The sequence below is a fragment of the Procambarus clarkii genome, chromosome 14 (assembly GCF_040958095.1).
Source record: "Procambarus clarkii isolate CNS0578487 chromosome 14, FALCON_Pclarkii_2.0, whole genome shotgun sequence".
NCBI classification, from domain to species: Eukaryota; Metazoa; Arthropoda; class Malacostraca; order Decapoda; family Cambaridae; genus Procambarus; species Procambarus clarkii.
In genome coordinates this window covers 1,869,687-1,884,572 of record NC_091163.1, presented here as the reverse complement: position 1 = coordinate 1,884,572, position 14,886 = coordinate 1,869,687, and the positions used below count along the sequence as shown (strand labels likewise).

The 14,886-nt window shown below is 46.5% G+C and overlaps 1 protein-coding gene across 3 annotated transcripts in view; it reads left to right on the top strand.

Moving 5' to 3' along the window:
- Nucleotides 1–14,886, top strand: part of LOC123771076 (apoptosis-resistant E3 ubiquitin protein ligase 1) — a 405,663-nt gene that overhangs the window by 75,073 nt on the left and 315,704 nt on the right. The window contains exon 1 of one of the 3 annotated variants that reach the window (XM_045763400.2): nucleotides 10,553–10,742. The exons of 1 other annotated variant lie outside the window; for it this stretch is intronic. In XM_045763400.2, coding sequence (XP_045619356.2) covers nucleotides 10,568–10,742 — 175 coding nt within the window. In that variant the 5' untranslated portion in view covers nucleotides 10,553–10,567. Of the gene's footprint in view, nucleotides 1–10,552; nucleotides 10,743–14,886 lie in introns of those variants that run through there. One more of the 3 variants, XM_069324246.1, reaches the window with a different exon arrangement.

Sequence of the window (14,886 nt, the reverse complement as noted above, 5' to 3'; positions counted from 1 at the left end):
CGAGTCCAAGCGATGTTAAAAGCTCTGTACCTCAAGGTACAGTCCTTGCACCGCTACTGTTCCTTATTCTCATATCTGATATAGACAAAAATACACGTCACAGCTTCGTGTCGTCCTTTGCAGATGACACAAAAATCAGCATGAAAATTACCTCTGCTGAAGACATTGAAAAACTACAAGCAGATGTCAACAAAGTTTTCGATTGGGCAGCAGAAAATAACATGATGTTTAACAGTGATAAATTTCAGGTACTTGGGTACGGCAAAAATGAGGATCTGAAACATAATACAGGGTACAAAACACAATAGAATCTTCCCATAGTAGAAAAACAGCATATCAAGAATTTGGGAATAATGATGTCCGACGACCTAACGTTTAGGGAGCATACCCAAGCAAATATCGCGTCAGCTAGAAAAATGAAAGGATGGATTACGAGAACTTTCAAATCCAGGGATCCCATCACAATGGTTGTACTCTTCAAGTCACTTGTGTTGTCCCGTCTCGAGTACTGCTCAGTACTCACTTCCCCCTTCAGAGCAGGAGAGATTGCTGAAATAGAGGGAATGCAGAGAACATATACGGCACGCATAGACGAGATAAAACACCTAAATTATTGGGATCGTCTCAAAGCTCTCCAAATGTACTTTCTAGAAAGGAGACGAGAGATACCAAATAATATACACATGGAAAATACTGTAGGGTCAGGTCCCAAATCTACACAGTAAAATAACAACGTACTGGAGTGAACGATATGGAAGAAAATGCAAGATTGAACCAGTGAAGAGCAGAGGTGCCATAGGCACACTAAGAGAGAGCACTATAAACATCAGAGGTCCACGGTTGTTCAACGTCCTCCCAGCGACTATAAGAAATATTGCCGGAACAACCGTGGACATCTTCAAGAGAAAACTGGACTGTTTTCTAAGAGAAGTTCCGGTTCAGCCGGGCTGTGGTGGGTATGTGGCCCTGCGGGCCGCTCCAAGCAGCAGCCTGGTGGACCAAACTCTCACAAGTCGAGCCTGGCCTCGGGCCAGGCATGGGGAGTAGAACAACTCCCAGAACCCCATCAAGCAGGTATTAAGCAGGTATCAATCTGTACACCAATTGATTGACAGTTGAGAGGCGGGACCAAACAGCCAAAGCTCAACCCCTGCAAGCACAAATAGGTGAGTATAAATAGGTGAGTACACAGTGGGACCCCCTCTATCTCCCTCACTCCCTCCCACCGCCTGACCTGAAGTGACCATCTCCGCCCCCCCCCCCTACAAACACACACACTGTTCAACTAGGTGAATACACACATACGCAAGTACGCACGCACGCACACTCACGCATGGGAGCAAGAGCTACGGAGAGAGGTTAGAGGCATTAAATATGTCAAAACTAGAAGACAGAAGAAAAAGAGGTGATAATAGTATCATACAGTATTTTTGTATGAAAATAGTATCATACAAAATAGTAACAGGAATTGATAAAATCGATAGGGAAGATTTCCTGAGACCTGGAACTTTAAGAACAAGAGGTCACAGATTTAAACTAGCAAAACATAGATGCCGAAGAAATGTAAGAAAATTCACTTTTGCAAACAGAGTGGTAGACGGTTGGAACAAGTTAGGTGAGAAGGTGGTGGAGGCCAAGACCGTCAGTAGTTACAAAGCGTTATATGACAAAGAGTGCTGGGAAGACGGGACACCACGAGCGTAGCTCTCATCCTGTAACTACACTTAGGTAATTACACACATTTTCTCCCTCAACCTCTCCCCTCCCCCTCCCTCTCTCCCCCCTCTCCCTCTGTCTCCCTACCCCCCTCTCCCCCTCCCCCTCTCCTCTCTTCTCCCCCTCTCCCCCCTCTCTCTCTCCTCCCTTTCTCCCTCTCCTCCTCCCTTTCTCCCTCTCCTCATCCCTTTCTCCCTCTCCTTCACCTCTCCCTCCCCTACCCCTCTCCCTCTCCTACCCTCTCCCTCCCCTCTCCCTCTCCAACCCCTCTCCTCATCCTACCCCTCTCCTTTCTTCTCACCTCAGTGAGAGGGTCGGATCGCCCCCACCCATCCATCTCACACACACACACACACACACACACACACACACACACACACACACACACACACACACACACACACACACACACACATACACACACACACACATACACACACACACACACACACACACACACACACACACACACAAGTTACTACACAGTCACATCAGGAGAAAGACAACAGTGAAGGAACAGGTGATGAAACTTAGGGTGGGCGAGGACAGGTACACAGAGAATGACAAAGAGGTGTGTGAAGAACTCAACAAAAGGTTCCAGGAGGTCTTTACAATGGAACAGGGGGAAGTCACGGCACTAGGAGAGGTGGCAGCAAACCAGGTGACCTTGGAAAGGTTCGAAATTACAAGAGATGAGGTCAAGAAGCACCTATTGGAGCTGGATGTGAGAAAAGCTGTTGGGCCAGATGGAATCTCACCATGGGTATTGAAAGAGTGTGCAGGAGCACTTTGCTTGCCACTCTCCATAGTGTATAGTAGGTCACTGGAAACGGGAGACCTACCAGAAGTATGGAAGACTGCTAATGTAGTACCAATATTTAAAAAGGGTGACAGACAAGAGGCACTGAACTACAGGCCAGTGTCCTTAACTTGTATACCATGCAAGGTGATGGAGAAGATTGTGAGAAAAAACCTAGTAACACATCTCGAGAGAAGAGACTTCGTGACAACCCATCAACATGGGTTCAGGGAGGGTAAATCTTGCCTTACAGGCTTGATAGAATTCTATGATCAGGTGACAAAGATTAAGCAAGAAAGAGAAGGATGGGCGGACTGCATATTTTTGGACTGTCGGAAAGCCTTTGACACAGTACCCCATAAAAGGTTGATGCATAAGCTGGAGAAACAGGCAGGAGTAACTGGTAGGGCGCTCCAGTGGATAAGGGAGTACCTAAGCAATAGGAAGCAGAGAGTTATAGTGAGGGGTGAGACCTCAGAATGGCGTGAAGTCACCATTGGAGTCCCACAGGGCTCTGTGCTTGGACCTATCTTGTTTCTGATATACGTAAATGATCTCCCAGAGGGTATAGACTCATTCCTCTCAATGTTTGCTGACGACGCCAAAATTATGAGAAGGATTAAGACAGAGGAGGACAGCTTGAGGCTTCAAGAAGACCTGGACAAGCTGCAGGAATGGTCGAACAAATGGATGTTAGAGTTTAACCCAAGCAAATGTAATGTAATGAAGATAGGGGTAGGAAGCAGGAGACCAGATACAAGGTATCACTTGGGAGATGAAATACTTAAAGAGTCAGAGAGAGAGAGAGACCTGGGGGTTGATATCACGCCAGACCTGTCCCCTGAAGCTCATATCAAGAGGATAACATCAGCAGCATATGCCAGGTTGGCTAACATAAGAATGGCCTTTAGAAACTTGTGTAAGGAATCTTTCAGAACATTATATACCACATATATCAGACCAATCCTGGAGTATGCAGCTCCAGCATGGAGTCCATATCTAGTCAAGCATAAGACTAAACTGGAAAAGGTTCAAAGGTTTGCCACCAGACTAGTACCCGAGCTGAGAGGTATGAGCTACGAGGAGAGACTACGGGAATTGAACCTCACTTCGTTGGAAGACAGAAGAGTTAGGGGGGACATGATCACCACATTCAAGATTCTCAAGGGAATCGACAGGGTTGATAAAGACAGACTATTTAACACAAGGGGCACACGCACTAGGGGACACAGGTGGAAACTGAGTGCCCAAATGAGCCACAGAGATATTAGAAAGAACTATTTTAGTGTCAGAGTGGTTGACAAATGGAATGCATTAGGAAGCAATGTGGTGGAGGCTGACTCCATACACAGTTTCAAGTGTAGATATGATAGAGCCCAATAGGCTCAGGAACCTGTACACCTGTTGATTGACAGTTGAGAGGCGGGATCAAAGAGCCAGAGCTCAACCCCCGCAAGCACAACTAGGTGAGTACACACCGTTGACAGTTGAGAGGCGGGACCAAAGAGCCAAAGCTTAACCCCCGCAAGCACAAATAGGCGAGTACACACGTACGTGTGTTTGTCCCTCACCCCACTCTCTCACCCCTCTCTCTCACCCCTCTCTCTCACCCCTCTCTCTCACCCCTCTCTCCCACACACACACACACACACACACACACTCTCTCTCTCTCTCTCTCTCTCTCTCTCTCTCTCTCTCTCTCTCTCTCTCTCTCTCTCTCTCTCTCTCTCTCTCTCTCTCCACCCCGCTCTGCCCTCCTGACAAATCCTATCACGGCACAACTAGGAACAGGGGCAAGCATGACAGCCAGAGGTAACAGGGGAACAGGGGAAAAGTCAAGGTGACGAAATGAAGGAAATGTTCGCCCAGTTTCTGGAGGACATCAAGAGTGAGATGCAGGAAATGAGCGAAATAAGCAACCTGAAAAGAGAGCTGACAGCAGCAGAGGAGGAGATTAGAGCCCTCAAAGAGAACAGTATTGATGCTGGGACTCGGAAAATCATCCAGGGAGGTGGTAATAATATTTTGGAAGAGAATGCCACAATAAAAGCAACATTTGCAGAAATTCTAAAAAAAATAACTGAAGTAATGTCTGCAGTGATGGAGGTAGCCATGAAAGCAGCCACCTCAAAGGAAGTGGCACGCTCCACTAACCAGCTGCTGGAAAGGAAAAGATCAGTGGTAGCTGTGGGTATTAAAGAGCAGGAAGGCTCCAATAGGACAGAGTGGAATGATAAGGACAAAGCGGCAGTGAATGAAATACTGAAGGCACTAAACATGGAAGGGGGTGAGCATAGCATTGAGAAGGTTTTCAGGCTAGGCTACAACAAAGGCTGGTACAACAAAGATCGAGACCGTGTGTTAAAGATAGTGTTTGTAATGAGAACACAAAGGAGAAGATTCTAACAAGAAAGAGCTTCCTGAAAAACGTGGGAAAATTCAAAAATGTATTCCTCCAGAGACATGACAAGGGAGGAGAGAGCCGTGTCGGCAGAAGCAAGGAAGAGGCGCAGGGCGAGAGGGGAAAACCAGGATGTCACAGCTCCCAACACAACATCCCCAGAGGCGAGGGGGGAACCCACAACCAGCTACCCAGTAACACCAGCGGGGAGGGCAACCCCACCACCCTCCTCTGAATAGAACCCCCCCCCCCTGCCCCAAACCCTCCCTACCCCCACTCAAATGCTCAGCCAAATCTCCCTTCCCCTACACCCAATCCCCACCCATCTACCCCTCCCCTCCTGCCAAGTCCCCCCTCCCCCCTTTTCCTTCCTGTCCTCCCTCCCCTTTCAACCTATACCCTCCCTGTCCCTCCCCCTTCACTTGACTCCCCTACCCCTCATCCCAGTATCCTCTGAAACCCTGTTATCGTCACACCCATGGAACAGCTTCCCCCACCAGCAGAACACTCACCAAGGAGGCGATTTGAGAAGGGACAGAAGAAAGTGAGCCTCAAAGCAATGTACACTAACATAGATGGAATTACAAATAAATAAAAATAAAAAATATTTTAAAAAAAATTAAAAATAATAAAAATATAAAAAATAAATAAATAAATAAAATCCTCCTTCCCATCCCAGACCCTCCATGTTTACCTACTCCAGTGGAATCAACAGAAACTGTGGATGGACAGAAAAGAGTCAGCTTCAAGGTGATGTACACGAACATAGATGGGATTACAAGCAAGGCGAGTGAACTTAGAGAAAGAGCACAAGAAGTAAACCCAAATGTAATTGGAATCACGGAAACAAAACTCTCAGGAATCATAACAAATGTGGTGTTCCCCCCAGGATTACACTGTAATAAGGAAAGAGAGGGAGGGTAGGGGGGGGGGGGGGGAGAGGGGAGGAGGCGGAGTGGCCCCACTCATGAGAAAGGAATGGGGTTTCAAGGAGATGGTTATCCCAGACTGTGAAGGGTTTAGAGACTACATAACAGGCACCATGACGATGCGAGGACCTAGAGTAGTAGTAACAGTGATATATAACCCTCCACCAAATGACAGAAGACCCAGGCAAGAGTATGACAAAAACAACATAGCAGTTAATAACATAATTGAGAGGGCAGCCTCTGCTGCCTGTAGAAATCGATCCCATCTGCTTATCATGTGGGACTTCAATCATGGAAGGATAGACTAGAACAAGGAACCGCACAGAGGAGAGGATACATGGAGAGCCAAACTAGTGGAGGTGGCGATAAGAAACTTTCTAAGCCAACATGTCAGGGAACCCACTAGGATGAGGGGAAACGATGAACCAGCAAGACTCGACCTAGTCTTCACTCTGAATGACTCCAACATAAGGGAAATTGACTTCGAGGCCCTAGTAGGAATGAGCGATCACTGTGTACTGACGTTTGAGTATCTGGTCGAAGAATGGCTAAAGTACTCGAGAAAGGGAACTGAAAGCAAAAGGCTGGCATTCCGTAAAGGAAATTACGAGGAGATAAGAAAATTCATAACGGATATAACATGGGCATCAGATGTTGACCAGACCACACACTAGAAATTGAAGGGACGACGACGTTTCGGTCCGTCCTGGACCATTCTCAAGTCGATTGTCTGCCTGCATATGCCTGCATATGGGCATCAGAGTTAAGGGGAAAGACGGCCCAAGACATGATGGAGTACATCACGCAGAAGTCCAAGGATGCAGCAGAAAAGTTTATCCCAGCCCAAAAGGTAAAAAATTACATGCGGATGAGAAAGCCATGATTTAATCAGAGATGTAAGCTAGCTAAGCAACAAAGTAAAAGAGCATGGAGAACTATAGAAATAACAGGACACTTGAGAGCAGAGAAGGTTACCAGAGAGCCAGGAATGAATACGTCAGGGTGAGAAGAGAGGTAGAAGGGCAATATGAAAACGACATAGCAAGCAAGACTAAGACCCAACCCAAATTGCTGCACAGCCACATCAGAAGAAAAAGAACAGTAAAGAAACAGGTAATGAAACTGAGGATAGGGGCAGAGAGATTCACTACAAACGATAAAGAAGTGTGCGAGGAACTCAATATGAAATTCCAGGACGTCTTCACATTAGAGCAAGGAGAAGTTCCAGAGATAAGAGAAAGAATAATTAACCAGGCACCACTAGAGGAATTTGAGATTACCAGTGGAGATGTAAGGAAGCTTTTGCTAGAAATGGATGTAACAAAGGCTATAGGCCCAGATGGAATATCACCATGGATACTAAAGGAACGAGCAGAAGCACTGTGCCTGCCACTCTCCAAGGTGTATAACAAATCACTGGTAACAGGTGAACTGCCAGAAATTTGGAAGGCGGCAAACGTAGTCCTGATATACAAGAAGGGGATAGACAGGAAGCACTGAACTACTGGCCAGTGTCCCTAACTTGCATACCATGCAAGCTAATGAAGAAAATTGTGTGTAAAAAGCTAGTTGAACATCTGGAGCGAAGGAACTTTGTGTCACAACACCAACATGATTTCAGGGATGGCAAGTCATGCCTCACAGGATTAATTGAATTCTACGATCAGGCAACAAGAATCAGACAAGAAAGAGAGGGGTGGGCAGACTGCATATTTTTTTTACTGCCAGAAAGCCTTTGACACAGTGCCACACCAGAGACTAGTGCGAAAGCTGGAGATGCAGGCAGGAGTGAAAGGGAAGGTATTCCATTGGATAAAGGAGTACCTAACAGAAGGCAGCGAGTCACTGTGAAGGGTGAGGTTTCAGATTGTCGAGACGTCACCAGTGGGGTACCGCAGGGTTCAGTCCTTGGACCCATACTGTTTCTTATATATGTAAGTGATCTTCCAGATGGTATAGAATCATTCCTCTCATTGTTTACTGATGATGCAAAAATTATGAGAAGGATTAAGACGGAGGAAGACAGTATGAGACTACAAGATGACCTAGACAGACTGTATGAATGGTCCAACAAGTGGCTACTAACGTTCAACCCGAGTAAATGTAAGGTAATGAAACTAGGCAGTGGAAACAGGAGGCCAGACACAGGATACAGAATGAGAGATGAAGTTCTTCATGAAACGGACAGAGAGAGAGATTTAGGAGTTGATATCACAACAACCCTGTCTCCTGAAGCCCACATCAAAAGAATAACATCTGCTGCGTATGCGAAGCTGGCTAACATCAGAACTGCCTTCAGGAACCTGTGTAAGGAATCATTCAGAACCTTGTATACCACATATGTAAGACCAATCCTAGAGTATGCGGCCCCAGCATGTAGCCCGTACTTTGTCAAGCACAAGGCGAAGCTTGAAAAAGTTCAGAGATATGCCACTAGGCCAGTCCCAGAACTAAGAGGCATGAGTTACGAAGAAAGGCTGTGAGAAATGCACCTCACGACACTAGAAGACAGAAGAGTAACAGGAGACATGATCACTACCTACAAAATTCTCAGAGGAATTGACAGGGTAGATAAAGATAAACTGTTTAACACGGGTGAATCAGACAGAACGTCTGTCTAATTTCCACAAGGGGACACAGGTGGAAACTGAGTACCCAAATGAGCCACAGGGACGTTAGAAAGAACTTGTTCAGTGTCAGAGTAGTTAACGGATGGAATGCATTAGGCAGTGATGTGGTGGAGGCTGACTCCATACACAGTTTTAAATATAGATATGATAGAGCCCAGTAGGCTCAGGAACCTGTACACCAGTTGATTGATAGTTGAGAGGTGGGACCAAAGAGCCAGAGCTCAACCCCCGCAAGCACAATTAGGTGAACACACACACACACACACACACACACACACACACACACACACACACACACACACACACACACACACACACACAAACCAGGCTACCAGGGGCCTGGTAGCCTGGTGGATAGCGCGTAGGACTCGTAATTCTGTGGCGCGGGTTCGATTCCCGCACCAGGCAGAAACAAATGGGCAAAGTTTCTTTCACCCTGAACGCACCTGTTACCTAGCAGTAAATAGATATCTGGGAGTTAGTCAGCTGTCACGGGCTGCTTCCTGGGCTGTGTGTGTGTGGTGTGGGAAAAAAAAGTAGTTAGTAAACAGTTGGTTGACAGTTGAGAGGCGGGCCGAAAGAGCAAAGCTCAACCCCCGAAAACACAACTAGGTGAATACAAACATATTACCGAACAATGTGGTCGATAAACATATACATTACTTCCTGTACACATGCATTATGATGCCAGACTAGGTCTATGTGCTAGTCATAATAGTGTTGTTGTATTTGTGTCAACTGTCCATTCTTAAATAGGTGTACCATAACTACCAGTCCTAACTGTTCATGTTAGTCCCGTAACGACCAGTCCTAACTGTTCATGTTAGTCCCATAACTACCAGTCCTAACTGTTCATGTTAGTCCCATAACTACCAGTCCTAACTGGTCATGTTAGTCCCATAACTACCAGTCCTAACTGTACATGTTAGTCCCATAACTACCAGTCCTAACTGTACATGTTAGTCCCATAACTACCAGTCCTAACTGTTCATGTTAGTCCCGTAACTACCAGTCCTAACTGTACATGTTAGTCCCATAACTACCAGTCCTAACTGTTCATGTTAGTCCCATAACTACCAGTCCTAACTGTACATGTTAGTCCCATAACTACCAGTCCTAACTGTTCATGTTAGTCCCATAACTACCAGTCCTAACTGTTCATGTTAGTCCCGTAACTACCAGTCCTAACTGTACATGTTAGTCCCGTAACTACCAGCCCTTAGTCCTATTTCCCTAATTATCAGCATTTGGAAATTTCATGTTGATTAATCAAGGATTAATTCTTGATAGACCTGTATGTGATTAATTCTTAACAAACCTCTGTGATTAATTCTTGATAGTCCTATGTGTAATTACTTCTTGATAGACCTATATGTAATGAATTTTTTATAGATATATATGTGATTAATTTTTATAGATCTATATGTAATTATTTTTTTATAGATTTATGTCATTCTTGATAGACCTATATGTAATTAAGATTACGAAAGAAAAATGCAATATTTTTTGAGATTATACAAAGGAAAATAAGCAGCAGGTATTGGAGTGCATGGATGACCTTGAGCCAACCTAATTTAGTGGTTTATGCACACGTTGAGAGCAGTGTTGTTGTCATCACGAGAACTGGCATGTGGGGCGTCTTTGTTCACATCCTTCACGACCAACCGCACGCGCCAGACGTTCGCAGTCTAGCCGATTATAGTGGTGCCGATATTGACATGCTTATAGTAGCGGCATAAACTATAGTCAATAACTATATGGGTTATAAAGCACTAGGATGGTAGCGTAACAAAGAAATGAACAGGACAAGGAAGCATGGGAACTGCGCAGAGTGGAAACTGTTAGGACAACAGCTGACTGCCCCGTCGCCCTCTGCCAGACGTGTGATTCATGTAAACATCGCAGTAATACCCGCGCTCGGTAATGATTTGTTTTCTGTCGTTGTTTGCGAAACGCCTGTTACACTTATATTGTTTTTTTGTTAAATGTGACTGTTATTGATTTATTAATGTATACATTATGGTGATGAAGGTAGAGATGAGACCGGTACGACACGTTGGGGTTCCAAGGAGAAAGAGGTTCATGAGCTAACATGTGCTCTTCAGTAACCATTGAGGAGTTGTGTGGTGAAGGTGTGCTGGCCGTCTGGAACTTCACATCACAACACTTTTTTGTTTTGTTTTGTGCGCGAGTAGTGGTGCTAATACAAAATGGATGCCTAATTTTATGTAATGAGGGTAGAAGACATCTTATATTGTGTTCAGTCGGTAAGTAGTGTTAGGTTAGTAATTGTTTAATACTCTACCTAATAAAGTAAGAAATATATGTTTTGCCTTTATGAAATATGTGATGACATTAGTGACACGAAATTGGTTCTGCAGTTTGCCAGATTGTCAATCACAAGGAACAAAGACGGAAGATTGTGATAAGCGGATCGTTCAATAAGGCCTACCACTTTACTCGTGTAGTTTGCTTTATGTCTCTATTTCCTTATTATTATTAACATCTTTATTGACAAAATTTATTATAATTTTGCCTAATCTGAGGATTTCGATTGTCTTATTAAAGTGAGGATAATGCTGGTATTCACTGTCACGCAGGACAGAGGGTCATACACAAGACAATAGGTCTAAACTGTAGGCTGAAGCACATATATATCATGGTTACAATCAATGTTTTAATGTATGGATATGTGAAAACAACTTTCTACTGTGCACTGCCACACAAGGGCAGGGATGGGTTCGTAATTGATGCAGCTTAGAAGTAATATAAATAATGACATTCGACTTGAGAATGGTCCAGGACTGACCGAAACGTCGTCGTCCCTTCACCTTCTAGTGTGTGGTCTGGTCATCAATATAAATGTATTTCCTTGTGTCCAGCCTCTCATCTTGTACCCATACTAACCAAACTAAGGGGGGGGGGGGGGGGGGCTGGACGCGTTCATTAGGTTGCTGTTCAGATCCCTTAAGTGCTCGAAATTTAATTGGCGTAATTTAATTTTGAGCTGTAATTGTAAACCTCATAACCCAGCTCATACTTCCACCTCATAACCCCCCCACACCTCATACCCTCCACTTCATACCCCAACCTCTTATACCCTCCCCCCCACCTCATACCGCTCACCTCATACCCCTCGCTTCATAAACCCCCACCTCTTCTCATTAACCCCCACCTCTTCTCATTAACCCTCCCTCACCTCATAACCCCCCTATCTTATAACTCCCCATCTCATAACCCCCCATCTCATAACCCCCCCATCTCATAACCCCCCCATCTCATAACCCCCCCATCTCATAACCCCCCCATCTCATAACCCCCCCATCTCATAACCCCCCCATCTCATAACCCCCCCATCTCATAACCCCCCCCATCTCATAACCCCCCCCATCTCATAACCCCCCATCTCATAACCCCCACCACCTCATAACCCCCACCACCTCATAACCCCCCCTCATAACCCCCCCACCTTATAACCCCCCCACCTTATAACCCCCCCACCTTATAACCCCCCCACCTTATAACCCCCCCACCTTATAACCCCCCCACCTTATAACCCCCCCCACCTCATAACCCCCCCCACCTCATAACCCCCCCCACCTCATAACCCCCCCCACCTCATAACCCCCCCCACCTCATAACCCCCCCCCCCACCTCATAACCCCCCCACCTCATAACCCCCCCACCTCATAACCCCCCCACCTCATAACCCCCCCCACCTCATAACCCCCCCCCACCTCATAACCCCCCCCACCTCATAACCCCCCCCCACCTCATAACCCCCCCCCACCTCATAACCCCCCCCCACCTCATAACCCCCCCACCTCATAACCCCCCCCACCTCATAACCCCCCCCACCTCATAACCCCCCCCACCTCATAACCCCCCCCACCTCATAACCCCCCCACCTCATAACCCCCCCCCACCTCATAATCCCCCCACCTCATAATCCCCCCACCTCATAATCCCCCCACCTCATAATCCCCCCACCTCATAATCCCCCCACCTCATAATCCCCCCATCTCATAATCCCCCCATCTCATAACCCCCCCATCTCATAACCCCCCCATCTCATAACCCCCCACCTCATAACCCCCCCTCTCATAACCCCCCACCTCATAACCCCCCCCTCTTATAACCCCCACCTCATAACCCCCCTATCTTATAAAACCCCCATCTCATAACCCCCCCATCTCATAACCCCCCATCTCATAACCCCCCCATCTCATAACCCCCCATCTCATAACCCCCCATCTCATAACCCCCCCCCACCATCTCATAACCCCCCCACCATCTCATAACCCCCCCCACCATCTCATAACCCCCCACACCATCTCATAACCCCCCCCACCATCTCATAACCCCCCCCCCCCACCATCTCATAACCCCCCCCCACCATCTCATAACCCCCCCCCCCCACCATCTCATAACCCCCCCACCATCTCATAACCCCCCTACCATCTCATAACCCCCCCACCATCTCATAACCCCCCCCCACCATCTCATAACCCCCCCACCATCTCATAACCCCCCCACCATCTCATAACCCCCCCCACCATCTCATAACCCCCCCCCCCCCACCATCTCATAAACCCCCCCCCACCATCTCAAACCCCCCCCCCCACCATCTCATAACCCCCCCACCATCTCATAACCCCCCCCCACCATCTCATAACCCCCCCACCATCTCATAACCCCCCCCCCACCATCTCATAACCCCCCCACCATCTCATAACCCCCCCCCCACCATCTCATAAACCCCCCCCCCCCCACCATCTCATAACCCCCCCACCATGTTGACCAGACCTCACACTAGAAATTGAAGGGACGACGACGTTTCGGTCCGTCCTGGACCATTCGGACCTAATGTTCCGCTCGATGACGTTCTCTCTTTCCTCAGACAGAAGGCGTCAGAGGGCCTCCTTCCTCTCCCACTTCCCACTGACGTTTTCCTCGATCTCATTAGACTCTGTGTTGACTCTCTTTCTCTTTCAACGGTAAATATTACACTCAAACTTTCGGTGTCGCTATGGGTTCCCCTCTCTCCCCTGTTCTTGCTAATTTCTACATGGAATACTTCGAAACTGTTCTTCTTCCTTCTATTGATACTCGTCCCTCTCTCTGGCTTCGATATGTTGATGACATTTTTGCTTTATGGCCTCATGACCTTAATCTTTTCCAGCCTTTCCTCGCCTCTCTTAACAATCTGGCTCCTTCTATCCATTTCAAAGTTGAGTGGGAATCTAATTCCCTCCTTCCTTTTCTTGATGTTCATGTTCATAGCTCTGTGTCTGGGTTCTCTTTCTCTGTCTACCGTAAACCCCTGCATAGTGGCATGTACATTCACTTCTTTTCCTACCATCCTCCTTCTGTTAAGAAAAGTGTCCTCGTCTCTCTCTTCCTCCGCGCTCTACGCATCAGCGACCCTCAGTTTCTTGATTCTGAAATTGCCTTTATCTACAAATCATTCTCTCGCCTTGGTTATCCTTTGCATTTCATCAACTGTGCCCACTCTCAAGCTAAACGAAATTTCTTTCATCCTAAACCTGCTTCCAACACTAGTAGCACTGTACTATGCCTTCCCTTCATATCTGAACTCAAAACTTTTACCAATACCTTTCGTCCTCTTGACATTAAACTCGCCTTTCGACAAACTAACACACTTCGTAGCAATCTAGTTCACACTGCTCCTCCTGCTTCTAATGCTGCTGGTGTCTACTCTATTTCCTGTTCATCTTGTCCTCTCCAATACTTTGGCGAAACTGGCCGTACACTGAATGACAGACTTAAAGAACACAAGAGAAGTGTTAAGTCTGCAGACACTAACAATGCTCTCTTCTGCCATGTGAGGGATTCTAATCATCCCATTGATTTGTCTTCCTCCAAAATAATCTTTCCTGCCTCTACTCTACACAGACGCCGTCTTGTAGAATTGGCTCTTATAAACAATGTACCCAACATGAACTTGAGTCCTGGCTTTGTTGCTGTGGGCTCTTCCCTTTCACAGTATATACTCAAATGCTCTAATCTTTCTAACAAACGTGACTTAACATAAGCTTACCCCTTCCATTTCTTTCTTTCTCTTTCCTTTTCTTTCTCTCTTCTCCCTTTTTCTGTTCATTGTCTTCTCCTACGCTCCCTTGCTATCCTCTTCTTTTTCCTATTACTATCTCCTTCGGTGGTTATAATAGGAGCTGCCTCGTATGGGCCAATAGGCCTGCTGCAGTTTCCATTACTACTATCCCCTACACCTGACTTTCCTCCTCAGCTCTCTCTTGCCTATTTATTGCCTGTCCCTACCTCCTCATCACAATCGACTTGAGAATGGTCCAGGACGGACCGAAACGTCGTCGTCCCTTCAATTTCTAGTGTGTGGTCTGGTCAACATACTTCAGCCACGTTATTGTGACT